This window comes from Rattus norvegicus, chromosome 19, assembly GCF_021556685.1.
Source record: "Rattus norvegicus strain SHRSP/BbbUtx chromosome 19, alternate assembly SHRSP_T2T, whole genome shotgun sequence".
Classification (NCBI taxonomy): Eukaryota; Metazoa; Chordata; class Mammalia; order Rodentia; family Muridae; genus Rattus; species Rattus norvegicus.
The window spans coordinates 54045585-54068634 of NC_141552.1; the positions used below are offsets into that span (position 1 = coordinate 54045585).

The 23050-nt window shown below is 45.0% G+C and overlaps 1 protein-coding gene across 2 annotated transcripts; it reads right to left on the reverse strand.

Annotated features, from left to right (window-relative positions):
* Positions 1-1493: 1493 nt before the first annotated feature.
* On the reverse strand, positions 1494-21846 carry Ddx19a (DEAD-box helicase 19A). 2 transcript variants are annotated; one of them, NM_001005381.2, is made up of 12 exons: positions 21720-21846; positions 18394-18442; positions 15347-15397; positions 14328-14463; positions 9826-9918; positions 7275-7377; positions 6780-6894; positions 5496-5673; positions 4935-5172; positions 3475-3637; positions 2928-3119; positions 1494-2576 (listed from the first exon to the last, which is right to left on the reverse strand). In NM_001005381.2, exons 1-12 carry the CDS (start codon positions 21774-21776, stop codon positions 2515-2517), a joined length of 1437 nt encoding a protein of 478 aa, NP_001005381.2. In that variant the 5' UTR covers positions 21777-21846; the 3' UTR covers positions 1494-2514. The 2 variants fall into 2 exon arrangements, with proteins under 2 accessions (NP_001005381.2, XP_087450340.1); XM_087594214.1 differs by lacking the exons at positions 15347-15397; positions 18394-18442; positions 21720-21846 and adding an exon at positions 13386-13446 and having other exon boundaries at positions 14328-14408.
* Between the last annotated feature and the right edge of the window lie 1204 nt (positions 21847-23050).

Below are 23050 nucleotides of genomic sequence, written 5' to 3' on the forward strand. Positions count from 1 at the left end.
TAAGTGCTGGGACTTGATCCTGGATCTGCTGGAAGGGCAGCTACTGGTGTCAACTGCTGAGCTTTCTATCCAGTCCTTTCTGCCTTGTTTTTAAGACGATATGTTCTTCATTTTCAGTGTCGTCATTTGGTCAGTATAGGTAGTAACTATTGTTCAATCTTGTTTTGTGCCTTCTTATGCCATTTCCCCTTTAAAACTTCCCCAGTGCTAAAATGCTCACCACACACACGCACGCACACCTTGCTGTCCCCTGCAATACCCGTCCCAGGCAGACCTTGATTTTTAATCTCATACTTTCTCTCCCATGTTCACACTCATTCAAGGGCTGAAACTCTAGCCTACAATACACCTCTGTCTCATATTTCTCTTCTGTGGGACCAAAATATTTCAGATCCAAAAAGCTATCTAAACTCGTCTGCTTTCTCTTTTTCCTTTCTTGGAAAAAGGGCCAAATCCCTGACTTCTGGGCTCAGTTGATATTACACTGTCTAGGCTTACAGCTGAGCACCAATACACCAGGCATCTTAAGATCTATGTGAACAGAAAAATGACTATTAGTTCTGTTTTTGAGCCATGTTCTCTTAATTTTAGCTCTGGATATTCTGGAACTAAAGAGATCTTGCCACCAGTGCTGGAATTAAAGGTAATTTATGTCTCTGGGAGTAGGGTACACATGACTGCCAGGTACCCAAAGAGAGCAGAGGCATCAGATTCCTCTGAAACTGGAAGTAACAAGTAGTTGTGAACCACCTGACTAACATAATGTGGGTGCTGGGACTCAAACAAGGTCCTTTAAAGGACACCAGGTGTTCTTAACTGCTGGGCTACCTCTCTCCAGCCCCTCTCCTTATTAAATTGATAATATAAAGGCTGGAGAGATGGCTGCCCTTACCCAGAGTCCTGAGTTCAATTCCCAGCCACCATATGGTAGCCTCACAACCATCTGTAATGAGATCTGGTGCCCTTTTTTAACATGCAGGCATACAGGCATTACGAACATTGTGTACAGAATAAATGTTTTTAAAAAATTGATAATGTAAACCCCTTTAATCCCAGCATTTAGGGGGCAGAGGTAGGTAGATTTCTGAGTTTGAGGACATCTAGAGCTACACAGTGAGACCCTATCTCAAAAAAGAAGTAGAAGGATTCTACAGAGTTGGTGGATTGTGACTTCAAATGTTCCAACACTGACCATAAGAATTCTACCCACTGAGATCCAAGACGGACTGAGCCAGTCACTGTCACTGTAGGTAATGGAACATGGTAGAAATCCTCAGTCCCTATCACTGAGGATTGCTGATCTACACCAGGGGAGCTGCACATTAAGGCGACAGCTACTTTCCAGAGCCAAACAGGTGTAAAACTGAACCATCGGGTTACAAAATACTGTGAAGGGGTGCACGTGTGCAAACGATAGCATATGTGGACGACAGAAGCAAGAGTGGGACGTGTTGAGTAGGCTGGTAGCCATGGTGCCTCACATGCACACGGAGCACTTTTATACACATTTTTAATGAGCATATATTAGTCTAGTAAGCAGAAAAATACAAATAACAAATCATGATTAGTAAAATGTTTCTCATAATTACTTTAAAATTTCTTAGAATGATGTTATCACTGATTTATCCAATCTTATTCATACAAGGTATGAAGTAACCCATAAGTTTGCTAACAGCATAATTGAGAGTTTTTGCTTGGTCATAACTTCCTTTCTAAGTTGCTACTTGGCATGAAACCCCATGGATTGGAACCAAACAATGGAGCCAGGCACAGAATAGATGGAATCAACAGGAGGAAAGACACCTTCCCCTTCAATGGGATTGTCTACCCCGTAGACCAATGACCCTTGAGTCTGATTTTCTGACTTCCATTTTGCCATCTGAAGAATAGCAATGGAACCAAGGTGCTCACCAGGGAGGAAGGGGGAGCAAGTAGAGTGGGGGTGGGTGGAGAACAGAGTCTCTACTGGTTCTATCAGGGGCAGGTGGGCTACAGCAGTCTCTCCTGACCTCTCTGAACTGCCTTTTTTACTCTCATTTATTCAAGGTTGAAGGTTGGTCAAAACACAGGGAGCCAGCCAGTGAGCATCAAGGCCTACGGCCCAAGCATCAGCAACCATATTACCATACAAGAGAAAACTGGCTTTAGAGGAGAAGAGAGCTGAGAACTCAGTTCTTCTCTCAAGACAAGGATGTAGCTCTGGCTGCCCTAGAGGTCACTAAGTAAATCAGGCTGGCCTCAAACTCACAGAGATCCACCTGTCTCTGCCCTCCAAGTGCCGGGATTAAAGGTGTGCACCACCACCCAGCTAGGACTATTTTCTAAAATGTAACTTTCCTTAGATTTCCCCCTATTTGCACAAATTTCTGTCAAGTCCAAACGTAATTCCGAATGAGGTAGGTAGTCTCTACTCAGACCTTGGTCTTTGAGGTGCCTGTCAAGGCCTATGCCATAAAAGCACTGGAGTCCCAGGCAGGGAGTGCTGAGGGTGGCGCCAGCCCATGGAGAAGCTTCTCAGTTGGCTATTTTCTCGATCTCGTCCAAGTCATCTGTGTCCAATCTTTCTATCTTCTTATCTGAGGGAAAGAGAAAGGATTGGAAGACCACCGTGAACTACCATGGAGATGTGACAGAAGTCACCTAGGACAGCAGGGAAGTCTGGGGAGGCACCTCCCTGTGGGACAGTGATGCTTCCTCTAGGCACAGGGCAGGCTTCCTGAGCCTGAGCAGACAGCACCAGGGCTCTGGTCACTGACACCAACATCCCAGGAGTCAGCTTCTCCCAGCCTGGTCCCAGGGCACTGATACTCCAGTCCCCGAGCCCTCAATATGCAGGGACAGAGCCCGCCTCAGGGACTGAGGAAACATCCACTCTTCCACACCCCCCTCTGAAAAGGGGATCCGGCAGAGCCCACTCAGGGACTCACTGAAATGCTCCTGGATTCTGTTGAGGATATTCATGCTGTGCTTGCTGTCAACCATGTTTACTGCCAGGCCCCTCTTGCCAAAGCGGCCTGTGCGCCCAATGCGGTGCAGGTAGGTCTCATTGTCTGGGTTCCCGTCCTTGTCCACAGGAAGGTCAAAATTGATGACCACAGACACTTGTTCAACATCAATACCTGTACAAAGGGAGGCAGGCAGGAGACAAGGGGAGGGAGGTACCATCAGCCACACATACCCAGTGGCACTGGAGACATGGCTGGGACAGGTCACATGTGGCCACTGAAGAGCACACACTAAAGAGGGCTGTAGCCGAGGCCGAAGGACACAACTCTACGAGTCAGGGAGCATCTGGAAACCTTCCCACCACAGCCAGACTGCTGGCTTCCCTTCCACCCAAAGGAATCAATCAGCCCCTCCTAGGAAGGAACGGCCCCCAACCCTCCGACCTCCAGGAGACCATGAGCACAGGAACTTTTCTTGCTCACAGGCCTGGGCCCCCCTGCCTGGTGAACGGGGCCAGTCTCTGCTCACCACGGGCACACACGTTGGTGGTCACCAGAACCTTCTCTTTGCCTTCTCTGAAGCGCTCGATCACAGCAGCCCTCTGCTCCACCATCATCTCTCCACTCAGCAGGGCCACCTGGTGGCCCTCTTTGGAGAGCTCTGCCGCCAGCCAGCTAGCTGTTTTGCGGGTCTGGAAAAACAGAAATATTAGTACCTAAAGACTGTTGTGGATCTAGACTGTAACCACCTAAACATTAAATACACTAAAACTGCCAACCTGACTACAACAGTAAGCAGCAGTGCTTCAAGGGAAAAGATTTACAAAGTTTTCATTACAAAAATACACTTGGGTCTGATGAAATGGTTCAGTAGGCAAAGACTCGCTGTCAAACTTGATGACTAGAGTTCGATTCCAGAGACTCACATGATAGATGAAGAAAACTGATGCCTCAGATATCCTGACATGCTGTGCATGTACACACACAGAATAAGTAAATATAATAATTTTTTAAAAACCCTATAATTTTAGCACTTGGGAGTCTTGAGGTAGAAGAGCATAAGTTGATGGCCAGTCTGAGCTACACAGGGAGACATTCATCTCAAAACCAAATCTGAATGGGATTAAAAACAAAAGGGGGGGGTTGGGGATTTAGCTCGGTGGTAGAGCGTTTGCCTAGCAAGGGCAAGGCCCTGGGTTAGGTCCCCAGCTCCAAAAAAAAGAAAAAAGAAAAAAACAAACAAAAAAAGGGGGGGGGGTAGGGAAATCGGAGAAGTCCTACAACACTGTTGCCCCATTATGTGGATTCATTCTCTGAGATGTCCCTGTCCTGAAGAATCATGTCAGCCATGTCATGTCAGAGACGTGAAGGGATGGCTCTGGGTAAGAGGAGTCTTGAGACAAGACTAAATGCGGTCAGCAATCACTGGTTGGCTCAATGTTAAGCGAACATAAAGCAGTAAGGGCCTGAAGAGCTGCCTCCGTAGTTCAAAGCCACACTGCAGCTTCAGTTTCAGCGCTGAGGAGGTAGAAGCAGCTGGAGGCCAGCCTGCTCTGAAAAGAATTCCACGACAGCCAGCACCACGGCACAGAAAAACCCGTTCTTGAAAAACAAACAAACAAAAAAAACCCACCAAATAAAATCACAGCAGAATGTTCTGTACTAGCAGAAGAGGATGTGTCTTTTGTCTCCTAACACTATTTTCAAGTGCTTCCTCCTGTGACAAATAAGCAACTTGTTACAGTTCTTCTTTTTCCTAGAAGTCATTAACGATTTTGCTTGGATTTTCCGATAACATATCCCCTACACACAGATACTGTTCCAGGAATGTTGTGTTAAAGCTATGTGAGCCCTAGAACATGAGGGCTAAATAGACCACTTATTTTCTCCATCCCCATGAGCTAATTGCTTGCTACAGAGAATTTGGTCCTTTTGAGCAAGGGGCTGAATGATGTAGGGACTGCATAGAGCAGACCTCGGACTACTCACATGGCAGAAGATCATGGCTTGGGCGATGGTGATGGCCCCGTACAAGTTGCACAGGGCCTGGAACTTCTCCTCTCTGTTATTGCAAAGGACATAATACTGTTTGATGGTATCCAACGTCTCCTCTTCACGCTTCAGCTTGATGATGTTGGGGTCTGGGACCACCTTCTGGGCAAACTTCCACACTGAGTCTTCAAAGGTGGCAGAGAAAAGCAGCATCTGGCAGTTTCTGGGCAGCATCCTGCAAGGGGAGGCCCAGGCGCTTGGCAAGACTCCAAGGTTTTACAACCAGAAGGAGCACAAGCTCAGCCTCCCCGTTCTGGATGGGTCATGGCCCCAGCAGGCTGAGGTGGGGAGAGAGCATCCTGGGGAAGGAGGAGCACACCCAGCATGGCACTGGGGCTGAGTGAGGGGCCCAGGTCTCTCTTCTCGACCCATGCTGGAAGCATGGTGACAGCAGCTGTGGAAATGGCCCACAGCACCAATGTAGCTGCACAGAGCAGAGCAAAGAACCCAAAGATGCAGGAGGAGCTCTGGCAAGTTCCCCTTGGCTCTAGTTCCTACCTCTGGATGCGGATGCTCTGGTCTTGGTGGCCCTGAGTCGCTATCATCACATCAGCCTCGTCCAGAACAAACACCTTGATCTTCTTGGGGTCAATGAACTTCAGTTTGGAGCACCAGTCCAGGACGGTCCCAGGGGTACCGATGACAATCTGCTCACCGACCTTCTGACCTCTTTCCACTGTGTAAAAGAGAAGTTTTCTTCAGGCATTCCCAAGACAAAGCCAGTTCTGGGGGGAAAAAGTCTTCTACATGTCTCAGAAGTGTCAGAACAAGTCAATGTCAGATTTCTTTTTTTTTTTTTTCGGAGCTGGGGACCGAACCCAAATGTCAGATTTCTAAATGTGGGGGAGCTGGTAAGATGGCTTAGTATGGGGGGCTGGGGATTTAGCTCAGTGGTAGAGCGCTTACCTAGGAAGCGCAAGGCCCTGGGTTCGGTCCCCAGCTCCGAAAAAAAGAACCAAAAAAAAAAAAAAAAAAAAAAAAGATGGCTTAGTATGCTAAGGCTCCTGTCAGATCCAAGGAACTAAATTCAATCCCTGAAAACCCAGGGTGAAAAGAAAGAACTGACTCCCACAATTATCCTCTGATCCGCACACAGTCCCACCCCAATAAACAAAGAGGTGTCGTCCTCACGCCTCTCTTCTTCAACTGTGGAGTAAAACACCAGTCATTGCACCATGGACACAAATGCGCACACTTCTTTCTACTCCCTAAAACCTTCAAAAACGTTTCTTAGTTTACACATGGGTGAAGAGTGGAGTGCTGTGCCTGGTGCCCGCAAAGTCCAGACGGGAGGGCCAGATTCCCAGGAACTGGAGTTCCTGACAGCTTTCTGTTTTTCGTATGGATGCTAAAGAAACTGAACCTGGGTCCTTCTAGAAAAGCAGTCAGTGCTCTTACCAACTGACCTGTCTCTCCAGCTCTTTCCACGGCTGAGGTCATGAAGCTCCTCTCTACCTCCATGTGTCTTTCCATATCATCTTCTGCCATCTACTCTCCCGTGCAGGTCACCTAGTTCCTCCTAAGCTGGTAGCTGTCAAGGATCCTGGCAGACTTGTTGTTTCCTGGTCTATGAATATTCTACTTGTACAGCTAAGGACAAATCCCTTTAGTTTAAAACACAGATGCCTATGACACACACCCTCTGAAACTTCAGCGAGGTCAAGTTTAAACAAGTTCATGTTCACTTTAACATTCCATTGTAAGAAATTAGGCCACTGGTCAGGCATAGTAGCCCAAACTTACAAATTTCATCTCTGTTTAGCCCTTTTCCCTTATACTTACATTTATTGCCTCGAACAGCATAAGCTAGCTTCAATTCTGGATGAAATTTGCCCATCTGCTCAATCACTTTTCCTGTTTGCAGTGCCAGCTCGTATGTTGGGGACAGGCACAAACACTGGCAGAGAAATCATAGAAGGTGAGTTTAGTAAGGACAATGGGCCTAAGCCACTGGCACCCTGATGTTATTACCTCTTGAATAGTGCAAGGGACCCACTCTCAGGCAGGCTCATCTCTCACATATTGAACAAATGTCTGTCAGTAAGGAACCTGGCTTTAGTGGGAGCCCTGGTTCAGAACTGGTGGAGGCCTTTAGAAATCACTGCTTAAGGCTGAGGTCTCCAAAAGAATCCTAATCCTGTCAAGGCCTGGAACACTAACCTGCTTTGAGATAGCCCAAGACTAAGGTGCCAACATCAGTCATACCTCAGTGTCATCAGATGACACTACTGGTCCTCAGGGCAGCCAAGCAACAGCTCCTAGGCTTCTAACACTCACCTGAGGGTGTCTGTCTGCTGGTTCCACTCTGCTGAGCATAGCTAAGACAAAGGCAGCTGTTTTCCCAGTACCAGACTGGGACTGTGCAATCAGGTTCTGTGGGCTGCATTGACAAAGAAACAATATTGGAGTAAGGTGTGGTGATCTACACTTTTAATCTCACATAGGAGGTAGACATAGGCAGATCTAAGTTTGAGAGCAGCCTGGTTTAGGTACCAAATTCATGGACAGTCAATGCTACATGGTGAGATCTTGTCTCAAAAAAAAGAAAAGGTTGGGGATTTAGCTCAGTGGTAGAGCGCTTGCCTAGCAAGTGCAAGACCCTGGGATCGGTCCCCAGCTTCGGAAAAAAAAAAAAGAATATATATGTATGTATGTATGTATAAACACACACACACACACACACATCCACTTAAGTTTCTTTTTATTTTCTTTTTTTGGTTCTTTTTTTCGGAGCTGTGGACCGAACCCAGGGCCTTGCGCTTCCTAGGCAAGCGCTCTACTACTGAGCTAAATCCCCAACCCCTCTTTTTATTTTCTGTTTCTGCACTGAACAGAAATTAACTTTCATACATTATTTCACTTGACAATCTGCCACCAAGCTACATTTCAACTCCTACATTTTAAAAATGTTTTTATCATTCATTTATGTACATCTGTATATCTGTGTAGAGGTATGACATGTATGTGCAAATGAGTGCACACAGAGACCAGAAGAGGGAATCAGATATCACATCTTCTAGAACTCCAGTCACAGAAGTTGTGAACCACCTGACCGAGTAGTCGGAACCAAACTTGGGTCATGTGGAAGAGCAGGATGTGTTCTTAGAACCATGAGGCATCTCTCTAGTTCCTTCCAAAGATTTACAAATTAAGTGCTTAGTGTTTTGGGGAGTGGAGATGTGCAAGTGTGAACTCAGAGGACAATTTTTAGGAGTTGGTTCTTTCCTTTCACCACATGGTCCATCTAACAGATGTCAATTATTGGAAGGCTTATTTACTCTAAGCTACCATACCAGCTCCACTTTATTCTGTCAGTTTTTTTTTTTAAACCAATTATTATTTAGATGGGTTCACACCAACAAAATCCTCATTCTGGAGTGTCCTAGTTTTAATGCCCAAGTGTCCCAGAGAGATCAAGCCTGGAGTAATATCTAGGCCACAGAAGCCCAATGATGTTTTCTGCTGAGCTATAACATGCCCCTGAATTTCAACTTCCTGGATACTCTCTCTTCCCACCTACACAGATGACTTAAGACACTGACTCAGTTGGTGAATTCTCCTTTCTTTCTTCAGGGTCTTATTATAAAGCTCAGGAGGTTGGCCTCAAACTTACAAACCATGATCTTACTTCTGCATACTGAGTTCATAATTAGGTGTAATGGGCGTTTTAGAAGGAACCTTTACAATCTACATCACCTCACCCAATACCATGGTGTTTTGTCATTAAAAAAGAGTTGAAGCCATGTGTGGTGGTACATGCCTTTAATTGCAACACTGAGGAGGTAGAAGCAAGTGGATCACCGTGAGTTCAAGGCCAGCCAGCTCTACAGAGTGAGTTTCAAGACAACCAAAGCTACATAGTAATAATCTATTTCAAAAAAAAAAAAAAAAAACAAAGACAAACAGCCAAAAAGAAGTTGATATAAAAAAAGTTCTACAAAATACAGTATCATTTATCTGGGTTTTAAAAATATGCATGCTACCCTTCAGAGCCTTAGACAACTATGCACATAGTGAAAGGATTTAAAAACACACAAGGAGATAGCCCATGTCAGGAAGGCATTTGCTTCTGAAGGTGGGGTAGACAAGAGATGGAAGAGTTCATGGGAGGTTCCACTTGCAACTTTATTAATGTAATACCGTAAATGCTGAATAGAGCTACAAAGATATTCCTGGTATTTTTCTATATACATTTTTTGTTGTGGAGTTTAAAAATTTCAAAGTAGTATTTTTAAAAAATTATTCTATGTGCATGGATCTTTAGCCTACATGTCTGTGCACCACTTGTGTGCCTTGGAGGTCAGAAATGGGCATCAGATCCCCTAGGACTAGAGTTATATACACTGTTGTGAATCACCATGTGGTTGCTGGGAATTAAACCTAGGTTCTCTAAAAGAGTGCTCTTAACTGCTGAGCCATCTCTCCAACTCCTCAAAATACTTGTCTTGTTTTTAAAGAAGCAGAGAGTAAATCTAGGTCATCAAAAATGCCCAGTGAAGGCCAGGAGTGTTATTTAGCACATATGCCTTTAACCCCACCACTCGGAGGCAGGGGCAGGCAAGATCTCGAGTTTGAGGCCATCCTAGTCTATAGAGCAAGGTTAAGGATAGCCAGGACTACACAAGACATCGTGTCTCAATGCTCCTCCCTCCCCGCCCCCCAAGAAGTATGTTTAAATCCCCTTGATTCTCTCTGCAGTTTTGAAGCTCTTTTCCTGAGAAAGCAGGTTGTCCCAGACAGCCCGTTCTGTGCCCAGAAACAATGAGAGCCATTTGTGAAACATTTAGTTAAACCAACTATGAAGAGGGACAGCCGGGTCTGCACTCACGGTTCAGCAAGCATCATGGGCAAAGCATTCTCCTGGATCTTGGATGGTCGATTGAAGCCCATGGCATAGACTCCTTGGAGAAGCTGTGGTTTCCTAGGAGGAAGGGTAAAGACAAGATGGGTTTCCAGCAATTAAAATGTTCTTAAAGACTCTCACCTTCCCTAGATCTACCTAGGTATGATGCTTAGCCAAACTGTTACTCTAAAATTTACATGTGGTTATTCTCTGTGTGTACGTGCATGTGCCATGGCGTAAGTCAGCATTCTCTTTTCACCGTGAAGGTCCTTGGGATTGAACTCAGGTTATCAGGCTTGGTAGTAAGTGCCTTTACCCAATTAACCACCTCACCAACTCCAAACTTTTGTAAAAAGATTCATTTTTATCTATGTGTACGAATTCATACGTGTATGCGTCGGTGTGTGTGAGTGCCTATGGAAGACAGAAAAAGGGACTGCGCTCACTGGAGCTAGAGTTAACAAGCAGTTGTGAGCTGCTGGAAGCGGGTGCAGGGAATCAAGCTCCAGTCTACTGCAACAGCAGTGACCGGGCCTAATCCACAAGCCATCTCTCCAGCCCCGACACCATGCAAACCATCTAAAACCAGAGCCTCATCTTAGCCTTCTCTGTGACTATTACAGTTTCTTAGACGGAGGGAAGAATCCACGCTTTCAGCAGACCCACCCATCTGGTCAGATCAGGATGACAAGTGTTCTCTATACACAGCAAAGTGATATTTATTTCATAAGTTATAAAGGAAATTTCTAAAATAAACACTGCTTGCTATATTGTTGCAATGTAGAATTTCTTTAGAAAAATTGAATTTACGTAAAACTATTTTTCTTTCTAGGAGATAAGGTCCCTATGGAGCCGGCTGTTCTGAAACCTGATATACCTCACACCCTAACTCATGTCCCAAGTGCATCACCACACTTCGTGCTCTACAGGGACTGCAGCCAGGGCTTCATACATGCTAGGCAAACACTAGAGCAACTAAGCTACATCCCCAGTCCTGGCAACAAGTTTTCATGTAACTACATAATAAATATCAATTGCGGTCACATTTATAACAACTTCTCTACTACCTCTATATTCACAAAGTATTTAAGAAAAACCCAAAACTTTTTGCTTATTTTTAATTTTTATTGTTTCTTAAAGGAAAGAGTTTATGTAACCCAGTTTGGATTTGAACTCACCATGTTGCTGAGGGTCACCTTGAATTCCTGACCACTTTACTCTGTCCTGAGTGCTGAGACCACAGTATTTCCTATGCTCAACTTTTCACAAAAAAATCTAAAATGATGTCTCAAATCTGTAATCACAATACTCAGAAAGCTGATAGAAAGACAGCCTCGAGCACACTATCCTGGGCTACAGTGAGTTCTAGGTCAGCCTGAGCTACGGAGTGAGTTAAAAAAAAAAGGGAGGGGGGGCAAGACTAACAAGATGGCTATGAGGAAAGCCACTGCTACCAAGCCTAATGACCTGAGTTTGATCTGTTGGCTGGAACCCAGATGATAGAAAAGGAGAACCGACTCCAACTCATCCTCTAGTCTCTACTCTTGTCTCTGTGTAGTTTGTACTCGTGCACACACGGAGATATATACTATAAAAAATTTAAAGACAAAAGGACTAGAGATGGCTCAGTAGCTAAGAGCACTAGCTGTTCTTCCAAAAGAAGCTGGTTAAATTCTCAGCACCCACGTGGTAGCTCACAACTGTTTGTAATTCTGTTTCTATGGGATCTTAATGACTGCACTCTTCTGGTCTCTAACGGGCCCAGACATGCCCTTGGTACACTAATATGTATATAATTATTTATACAAATATATATAAATACACACACAATGTGTGTATGTAGGCAAAACATACATAATGAAAATTTTATACTAAAGATAAAAATAGTAAATTTTAAAATATTTTAAAATGTTTAAGAGATGAACGAATCTCTAGAAAGTAAATTCTGGCATATCTAGGTTCTCAGACATAGCTAATTTTCCTATCAACAAAACCCTTTGGTATTCTCTATTGGGTAACGAAGGCAGCCTCTGAAATGCTATGTAGTAAGATCTTAAGAAAGGGGAGGGATGGAGAGATGGTTCAGTGCACTGGCTGTTCTTCCAGAGGACCTGAGTTCTGTTCCCAGCATCCACATGGTGGTGGCACAGCCATCTGTTACTATAGCTTCAGATCTCATGCCTTCTCTGACCTCCATTTGCACTAGGCACACAAATGGTGCACATACGCATGTGAGGCAAAAGCACTCATATGTAAAATATCTAAATTAAAAAATATATTCTTGTCAGGCAGTGGTGGTGCACACCTTTAATCCTAGCACGTGGGAGGCAGAGGTAGGTGGATTTCTGTGAGACTAGCCTGGTCTACAGAGCCAGTTCCATGACAGTCAGGGCTACACAAAGAAACCTTGTCTCAAAAAACCTAAACCCAAATCCAACCAAAAGCCAAACCAAAAAGATTGTGACAGAAACATAATCATTATCAATATAAACATAATTCATATCAATATGAATGGGGTGCCGACAGCTCAGCTGGTAAAGTTCCACCACAGAAGCATGACGGCCTGGGTTTAGATGTCCAGCACTCAGGTAAAAGCTGAGTAGTGGTACACACCTATGACACCAAGGAGAGCAGGACGGTAGTGAGCCAGGAGGATCCTGGGATATCTAGCTGCATGGACATACTCCAGGTTCAGAGGAAAATCTGTTTCTCTCTCACACAGAGTATTTCCTACAAGAGCTCCATCCGTCCTACATTTTCAAGTGGTCGGTATGGCAGTGCTGCCTAGTGCACAGTGCTATACAGCCCAGCCGCACTTCCAATAAAACCTCTTCTGAGAGCTATTAGGTGTATTTTATCACGAGGCACTCCTTTTTTTTTTTTTTTCTTTTTTTTTTCGGAGCTGGGGACCGAACCCAGGGCCTTGTGCTCGCTAGGCAAGCGCTCTACCACTGAGCTAAATCCCCAACCCCACGAGGCACTCCTTTTACTCAAAGCCTGGCCTATCAAAGGTTGCACTGCACTCTCAGTACTGCCTAGAGCAACTCCAAGTATGGGGCCACTGCCCCCATTTTACTATATGTCATTGCCCTACATTCTCTTCAGTTACAGTAAAAACCATCTGGCCTGTGTCAGCCCCATAAAGATAAGACCAATGCCTCAATAAATAAAAAAGCCTTGAACCTCTACAAACATCCTGCTATCAGCCACATTTTGAGACAGGTTACTCAAGGACTAACCCCAACTAAGAAATTTCTTCTCTATCATCCTCTGAACATCTGCTTGAGGTTTTAGGCTTTAAAAAGAGCCTGCTCCCTCCCTTCAGAGAAGCAGCTCGGTACCTGAATCTGACTGCATCCTTAGCCAGCTAGAAGTGCTTCCCACAGTGAATAAAGGTGCTTCTGGTTTCTTTCTGACTTTGAAGGTTCTGTCCTCATTATCTGAGCAACCCCAGACCCCAACAGTATCAGAATCCAGGTTCTTCAGACACTTTCTAAAAGCAGATAAAAATGTGTGTAAACCCTGTAGTCTTCCAAAGGGCTTACCTAATAAGACATGTTCCTGACATCCAGAAATCACCTGTCAGCCAATATTTTATTCAAAGTTCTAAGAGTATAAAAGAAAAACAAAAAGACTTTCAGCTATGATGAATGAATCTGTAGCATTTCAGTCTCTACTAAGAAAATCAGGTGCACATGCACACTTGTAGTCCCAGCTACCCATGAGGCTCGGGTGGGAGGATCCTTGATGCTAGGTGTCCAAGGCTAGCAAGGACAACATAGTGGGATCCCACATGCACTCTGTACCCCAAGCAGATCCTGAACTTCTGATCCTTCAAAGCAGCTGGATTATGGGCCTGCACTACCACCAGACCACTCGGGGATCCAGTGTCTAAAGAAAAAGAGAAAGCTATACTGGAAGAAAAAGGATAGTCAGGAGAGAGATAGAAGATTATCACTGTATACACATGCATACAGTCTCGTGTGTCCAAGGCTGGCCTCAAACTTGCTGTGTTGCCTAGAATGACCTTGAGGTTTGACCTCCAGCCTGCAAGATCTCTGAAATGCTGGGATTGTACATAGGCATGCCACTCAATGCTTGTTTTGTGCAGTGCAAGGGATCAAACTCAGGACCTCACATTTGCTAAGCAAGCACTCACTCTACAACTACCTGAGCCACAAACCTTGCCCCTCCCACACTCACGTTTAATTATGTAGATTACCTCCTACTCAGAGACATAATATGATTTGTTTTTAAAAATTTAAAGCCAAAATGAAAGTCCACAAGAATCCAAAATGCTGAAATTTGTTTTTTTTTTTTTTATTTTTGAGATAGGGTCTCCTTACGTAGTCTTGGCTAGAATGAACTCAGAGATCCCCTGCCTCTGCCTACTAAGTGTGGGATTAAAGGCCTGTGCTACCAGGCCAAGTCTTGAGAACTGATTTACGGGGACTGAGGAAGAGCTGTTCTGACTGGTAAGTACTCACAGGCGAAGCTCCTCGAAGGACTTCACTGAGTAGAGCGGGGAGCTCGGGTCCCTCTGCAGGACTTCCACTTGGTTGGTGTTATCCACAAGATTGCTTCTGATCAGCTTGTTGAGTAAAGACTGAGCAGCTCTGTCCTCTGTCAGGAGAGAACAGATTTTCTTCATCCACTGGGGAATTCTCACCCGAGGAAATGCACTTTCCCATCTCTGCTCTAGACAAGCAATCACGGTGGAGAAAAGCCACTCCCTGTACAGTTTAAGTTACTGGAGACAGGGTCTTACTTGAACTCACAGCATCCTCCTGCTGCAGGGACTGAGTACTTGGATTCCTGTCTCTGCACTAAGCTATTTTTGTTTTAAACTTCATTTGCCTCAGCCTCTCAAGCAGCTGAGACCACAAGCACATGATGCCTATTTCCTCAATCACCTTATAGCTATCGTGACGCCCTTTGGTTTGTTTTTCCAGTGATGGGGATAGAACTCACGGCCTAACACAAGTGTTTGGCCCTTGAGGTGCATGTCCAACCTGACACACCTGCTCTGCACATTTGTGCATGTGTAATGTATGTGTCTGTATGAGTTCAAAGGTGCACATACGTGTGAAGTCTGAGATTGAGATTGTGCATCTTCCTCACCTGCTTCCTCAGCTCATGACAGGGTCTCAGTGAGCCTGCAGCTGACTAGTTGTTTAGAATGGCTAGGCGGAGAGCTTGGGATCGCACTGCAAGCGTCACACCACCCCTCCCTCAGTGCCAGGCTTACACACACATGCCACTGCATGTGTTTTCACGAGCTAGAAACTGGGGGCACAACTCAGGTCATGCTTTCACGGAGGCACTTTAGTGAGTGAGCCATCTTCCCAGATCTGACATCCTACTGCTGAAGAGATTTTCTCCAGCTTCCGGGACAGCAAACTCTTCATCTCCCCTCACTTCCCTGTTCCCATAAGAGTGTCGCTAGCTCCAGTGGTTAGGCAGGGTCACATGAGGTCTCTCACAGCATACTTCAAAGAATGGTTACCTTTCTCTTCTTCCTCTGTCTTTTCTGCAGTGGTGCTGGTTTTGATAACACCTACACAAGAGAACAGCTGTCATTAGAAAGGCAACCACTAAACCCACCTAAGGCTGGGACACTAAACACTAAAACTCACTAAGTGAATGACTGTAAGGAGATGACATTTCTTCACATTTAATGGATTTTATGTCTACAAAGTATGTTAAGTGCATAAGAAAAACTTAAATTTGAACTGAGAATCACAAAAATATGTGGCTGCTGGTTACTTGAATATTCTAAAATACAGCAAAGCATTACATAGTAAATTCTATTCTCTTTTACCTATGACACTGGAAAAAAAAAATTTTTTTTTTCGGAGCTGGGGACCGAACCCAGGGCCTTGCGCTTGCTAGGCAAGCGCTCTACCACTGAGCTAAATCTCCAACCCCACTAGAAAAACTCTTAAAAGTCTGACTAAACATTTTGTGATGAGACTATATGGAAATAGACACTTTCAGGCTCTGAGAACAGAAATATAAAATCATAGAATACTTATAGAGTATTGCATAGTGGTGACTGAAATCCCAAGACTAAGAAAGCAGAATCAAGCTTACCCAGAATTTGAGGCTAGCCTGGTCTATATATAAATTCCAAGTCAGTCAAGATATATATGGAGACCTTGTTCTAAAACACTAAAAATAAAACAATTTTGCAGAGAGTACTTTGTTTTGTTTTCGAGACAACTGTCATGTAGTCCAGGCTAGCCTGCAGTTTGCTATGTAGCAGGGGATCATGCTGAACCTCTAACCCTCGTGCTCCTACTTCCACATATTTAGATTACAAAAAAGGCAACAGCATGACTGTCTTATATGACACTAAGCTCCTGCATGCTACAATATCGTCACCCCTACTTTGAAAATTTTTGTAAAAATTGAGAATGATTGGATAAAAGTATTTGCTGTCAAACCTGATGACCCAAGTTCAATCTCCAGGTCACACCTGGCAGGACAGAACCAACTCCTGTAAGCTGTGCTCCGACCTCCACATGGGTGTGACACATCCGTCTCACACACACAATAACAACATTTCCAAAGATTTATTTTCAAGCCTGCTGGTGGTGGCCTGCGCCTTTAATGACTGCACTTGGATTAGTGCCTGCACTTGGAGAGGCAGGTGAAAACCTGTCTCAAAAAAACCAAAAAAAAAAAAAAAAAAAAAAAAAAAGGGCTGAAGAGATGGCTCAGTGGTTAAGAGCACTGACTGCTCTTCCAGAGGTCCTGAGTTCAATTCCCAGCAACCACATGGTGGCTCATAACCATCTGTAATGGGATGCTCTCTTCTGATGTGTCTGAAGACAGCTACAGTGTACTAATATATAAATAAAATAAATAAATCTTTAAAAAAAAAACAAAAAAAAAAGGAAAAGGAAAGAAAGAAATTCTTTTAGATTAAATTATATGTCTATGCACGTTCACAAGAGGGCAGGTGTCCTGAGGCCAGGAGGGTGTAGTTACAGGATGCTGTGAATCAACTGCCTGATGGGCTGCTGAGAACACAGCTGGACTTCGGCAAAAGCACTGAGAACTCCGAAGCAGAGAGTCATCTCTCCGTGCCACAATATGTTCTCAAATGCTTATACTCTTGACCTAGCAAATGTATCTTGGGTAAATTGTTGTACAAAAACATTACACAAGGTAAAGTATTTCAGCTCACGGTGATTCTAAGATCTAGTTTAGGATATCAAATTGAGACAAACACGATTAATCTCAACCAACATAAGGGGACGTTGTGTAGCTCAGCTTGCAAAGAACTATAGGTGCACGAAAAATCAATTCTGTGCATTATTTTGTCACCTCTCAGACAGAGGTTGTGACAGGGAAAGACAACCAGGAGATGACAAAGAATGAAATAGGAGTCCCCATACATAAAGATCCTTTGGAGCATCATTCAAAATTCAGATCCAGGCACAGTAACGGTCTGCAATCCTCAAACTTAGGATGCCAAGGCTAGAGGCATCTGTGCATTCGAGTCCAGCCTCAGTTATAGAGCACGGCCTTGCTACCAAAAAACCACAAATGACCAAGCTAAGAGAAATGAAACTAAATTAAAATGTCCCTAACAGTCATCACTTCTGTGTCATGGACTGAACCCAGCACTCCTAAAATTCATTTATCCTTGTCCTAACCCCCTGTACCTCAGAAAGGGATCTTATCTGAAAATGGGGTCACTGCAGATACCACTGCTTAAGTGTACCCTATCCAAAATGTTACTGGACCTATATAAAAAGGGGGTACACCTATGGCTAAGGAGTGACAGAGTATTTGCCTCAAGTGTTTGTGACTCTGAGTTTACTCCCAGCACTTTCAATCAGTCAATCGATGGAAGAAGAAAGGCTACTTGAGAGAATGCTATGTGAAGTGAGGGCAGAGATCTGAGTAAAATTGTTAAAACTCAAGAAATACCAAAGACCGCCAGCAAAGCACTAGGAGCCAGGGCTGTGGGTTGGAGTTTGTTTGTTCGTTTGTAGCTCTAGCTGGTCTCTAGCTCGGAAGCCCGCCTGCCTCTGCTTCCCCTGGACACAGGCCTGCAGCACCCGGCAGCTATTACGATTTAAACAGCACACCTTTGAGTGCTTCCTCAGAGGTTAGGGAGACCAGCAAATGGACGCCTTGGTGTGAGAACAGTACTATAACAGCATGGAGGGGCGCCTTGTGCCTTTATGGATTTTCTGAGTTACTGATTTTTGTTTGTTTCTGAAACAGAGTTTTGCTATGTCCTTAGCAGGAGGGATCTAAAACCTCCTGCCCAGGGGAATCACAGATGAGAGCCACCACGCCTGGACCCAAAGATTCAAACCTTAAACAGGAGAATACAATAGTGACTTTTGTTTTTAAGGCATCAGAAGCTAGAAAAATCTGGAAAACATTCCCTCTTCAGAAATTCCTAATTCGGGCTCCATTCCAGGGCTGACATGTTACGCATGGGCTCTAGGACAATCTCACTGCTCGTTGCAGGGAGCCCTGGCACCAGCCCAGGTAAACTTGGTACCTAGTCTGTAGTTACCGTTGACTCACCATTGGTGTCTGCTTTGACTTTCTCTTCCTTGATCTGCAAACTGTTCATCTGAGTGAGAACAAAAGGAAACAGTAAGCAAAAGACCCAACCAAGGAAGGCAGTGGAATGCCTCATAAGCAGTTAGCAGAAACTATTGCAGAGCTGGCTGGGGAGCTGGCTTGTTCTACACAATATAGAAGTACTAAGGGCCTGGGCAAACCATCTCCTGTTTCCTCAGCAGCATAAACAGAGCAAGTGGGCACGGGTTAACCATAATGGTATGGGGACACTGGGAAAGAAGCTTCAAACATTTGTTTTTCTAACATACACTTTTTCTACAACATATCCAAGTTTCTGTTTGTTTGTCTGGGTTTTTAGTGAAGCAAGGGTCAAACCCAGGACACTAAACAAACTGGACAGGTGTGCTGCCAGCCTCTTTAACCCCAAACTTAAACAGCAGCAAGTTACCTGTCCTACCGACCACCTGCATGCAAGTTAGAGAGCAGCACAGTAAGCCAGTGTAGTAAAACAGGCCTTTCTTTATCCAGTACCTGGGAGGTGGAGGCAGGAAGATCAGAGCTGAGGGTCACTGAGTTAGAAGCCAGCTTGCACCAGGAGACTTACAAATGTAACAATCAGAGTCACAGGTATTTAATAACACAGAACTGTCCACAGTAAGAGCTGAAGGTGGCGTGGACAATCTTGATTGTCCACTCGATGGTATGTATAATGAAAGACAAGCTCCTGAGAGGTTCACCTGACGTAGGAAGACCTACACTGAAGTGCAGGCTGCACCTTTCCCAGCCCTAGGGTCCAGGATTGAATGAGGAGTGAATGCAAGCAGCTGCAGCAGCGTCTCTCTCCTGACTTGAGGATGTGGCACAGTTCCCTGCACCATGCCTTCCACCATTACAGACCATGTGCCCTTCTTAAACTAGGAGGCAAAAATACTTTGTGTGTGTGGGGGTGGGGGTGGGGGGGTTGTCTATGACATGGCTCTTTGTGTAGCCATGGATGTTCTAGAACTCAACAGGTAGACGAGAATGGCCTCAAACTCAGAGATCCACCTGCCTCTACCTCCTGAGTACTGGACTGAAGGCACGTGCCACCTCACCAAGCCGAGATAAACTCTTGCTCTTGTCATGTATTTGTATTTTGCCACAGCAAAGACAACAGCATCTAAGACAGATGATTTAGGTTCCCGGAACCTTGGGTCTGTCCCCAAGATCCCTAAGTTAACATCATGGGTTATTGGTGTTTACAGACAGGGTCTTTGTGCATAGCCTTGGGTCCTTGAACTCAGAGATGATTCACCTGTTTCAGCTTCCCATGTGCTGATATTAAAAGTGTGAACCGGGCTGGAGAGATGGCTCAATGGTTTAAGAACATGGACTGCTCTTCCAGAGGTCCTGAGTTCAATTCTCAGCAACCACATGGTGGCTCATAACCATCTGTAATGGGATCTGATGCCCTCTTCTGGTGTGTGTGAAGACAGCGACAATGTACTCACATAAAATAAAATATTAAACAAAAGTGTGAACCAACAACACACCTGGGGACTGTTACTCTTCCTAGAGTCACTGTACTGACTTTGCCAAGTGGTAATGTCCTTCCCAAGTTGCCCTCTCCAACCGACCTACTGTGCGCTCCTGTGCATTACGGAGTTCCTACTGCTGCGAGGAAACAGCATACCAGGACAATCTACACAAGCGCTCCTCGGGCTCGTGGTTCTAGCGTTAGTCTAGCGATAAGGGTCCATGAAGCAGAGCAAAGCATGGTGACCGGGGCTGGGTGCTGAAGGCCTACATCTTTAACTGTACTGGAAATCAGGCAGCCTCTAAGGGACATACTTTCCCCAGCAAAGCCAAACCTCCTAAGACTCCCTAACCAGTAGCACCAAATGGGGACCAAGTGTCAAAATGTCCAAGTCTATGGGGAACGTCTCATTTAAACTACCAGTTTAAGAGTTTAGGAACCAGGTTTTCTACAGAAAAAGCAGGTGAACACAATTTCTCCTTTAATGGGGGAGAGGCCATGAGAAAGCAGACAAACCTGGGAAAGGTATCACACACCTGTAGTCCCAGCACTTAGGAGGCAGAGGCAGGTGGATCTCTGAGTCTACAGAGCAAATTCCAGGACATCCAGGACTACACATAATTAAACTGGAGAAGAAAAAAAACCCCAAACCTCGCAGTCACTACCTTTTAGGAATAATCACTAGATTTGAGACTTCAGACGCGACTCATAGGATTGCTCAGTGGGTAGCTCACGTTACTAACCCCAACAAATTGAAGAAAGAGAATTACCCTCACAAGTTATCTCCTGACCTCCACACATGAACTGTAGCACATGCATGCTCAAATTACACATGTACATACACAAAGCAAATCCAAACAAAAACAAACAAACAAACAAAGAAACAGAAAAACAATTGCTGCTGGTTCTTCTACTGAACTGGTTCAGCGGTTAAGGGAGCTTGCTGCTCTAGCAGAGGGCCAGCACAAGTTTGAAATCCCAGCTCCAGGGGATCCAACACCCTCTTTCTAACATATGCAGGCACAAGTGTGGTGCACAGATACACACAGGCAAAACACCACACACACACACACACACACACACACACACACACACACCCCATATTTATTAAAAGTATTGAGGCCACCCTGAGTTAAACAGTGAGGCCAGTTGGGCTGTGTCAAAAACAAAACAAAGGCCGCAAATCGGTAACCCAAACACTAAGAGGAGGCAAAGAGATAGGAATTCAGGCTCTCATGGCCGGTCTCAGCTACACAGCAAGTCAGAGGGCAGTCTGGGCTACACTATCTCGAACCCTCCACCGTTCACCCAAAAAAACTCAAAATCAAAACAACCTAATAAATAAAACTAAACGTCACTTAAAATAGTAACTAAACATGTATGTGTTGCTAAGTGAAGCATTAACACAAACAAAAAAAACCTGGTATTCTGGAGAGCTTCAAACTGCCAACTGTCAGTTAAGCATGATTGCAGTGACTGTTAGGTGAAAAACAGCATGAACTCACTCAAAAACTGTCCCTCAACAATAAAAAAAAAAGAGAATTTTATGTTGCCATTTCTTATAAGAAGTCAAGAGAAGGGCCAATTTGGAGCCTCACACACATAATGAGGTACAGAATCACCGCGGGAGCAACTTTTTAGTCCAAACTCGGATAAGCAGCTCACTGCGGGTTTTCTTCGCTCTAGGAGCAAATCAGCACTAAGTGATCGCCCGCAGCAGACTCCAGTGTGCGCGGGCCCGCCAGACTCGGAGGTTCGGGTGCTGGAAACTGGGTCCGCCTCAGTCCCCCATCCCCGCCAGGCCACTGACCGACTTGACAGCGGCTTCCTGCTCGTCCACCGCCAGCGCCCAGGAGTCGGTGGCCATGGTCCCCAAGACGAGCCGACCTGCAGAGAGGCTCCGCACTCCAACACCAGCGTTGAGTCCCAACCCGCGCCAAGTGCCACTAGTGCGGAGCGGAAAAAGACCTGCGCGAAGTTGACGTCAGTTCCGGCCCCTCGTGGCCGTCTTCCACCGGCGCTCCGCCCAGAGGAACATAAGCGTGCTTAGCTTAGCGCTTTAGAGTCCTACTTCGCTTATCCCGGAATTCGAAGCCAGCCTGATCTACCGAGAGAGTTCCAGGACGGCCAGGGCCCCCCCGCCCCCCCCCACACACACAAACCGTGCCTCGAAACGCTAAAAAAGAAAAAAGAAGTCCCATTTCGCTAGGTGCAATCTCTTTGAGTTAAGGTTCTAGAGCCCTGCAAAGAGTTACTTAGTATTCGCTCCATCACTTAATTTCATACTAAAATTCTTCCCTATTTTGGTTTTGAAACAAGGCTACCTTTCTTTAATCGTCTTAAACGCCAAGATTACAAGGGATCGGACGCTCTCTAGTGGCCTTTGCGGTCATAGACACACATGCACACACACACTTAAAAATAAGATGAGCTGGGCTGGAGAGATAGCTCAGTGGTTAAGAGCACTGACTGCTCTTCCAGAGGTCCTGAGTTCAAATCCCAGCAACCACATGGTGGCTCACAACCATCTGTAATGGGATCTGGTGCCCTCTTCTGGTGTGTCTGAAGACAGCTGCAGTGTACTTACATATAATAAATAAATAAATCTTAAAAAAAAAAAATGAGCTGATCGATGGTGGCACTTGCTTTTAATCCCAGCACTTGGGAGGCAGAGGCCACCAGAGCAAATTCCTGGACAACCAGGGCTACACAGAGGAAACCCTGTCTCCCCCCCCCCCAAAAAAAAAAAACAATTAAAAACAACAGAGTTACATCCTATTTGTGTGGGTATGTATTTAGTTTTTGGTTTTTGAGACAAGAATCTCATAGCCTTTTTTTCTGCCTCTGCCTCCCAGATACCGGGAAAAGAGAAGTGCTTTCCGCCTGTGATGCTGTTGGGATACATTTTAAGTCCTGATAGTTGTGTAAAGCTGTTTGAATGATTTGAACAGGAGCTTCACCAAAAAAAAAAAAAAAGAGGCTCTTAAAATAGTGCAAAATTGGGGCTGGGGATTTAGCTCAGTGGTTAGAGTGCTTACCTAGGAAGCGCAAGGCCCTGGGTTCGGTCCCCAGCTCCGAAAAAAAGAACCAAAAAAAAAAAAAAGTGCAAAATTAGGAATGGCAGTGAACACTTTTAACTCC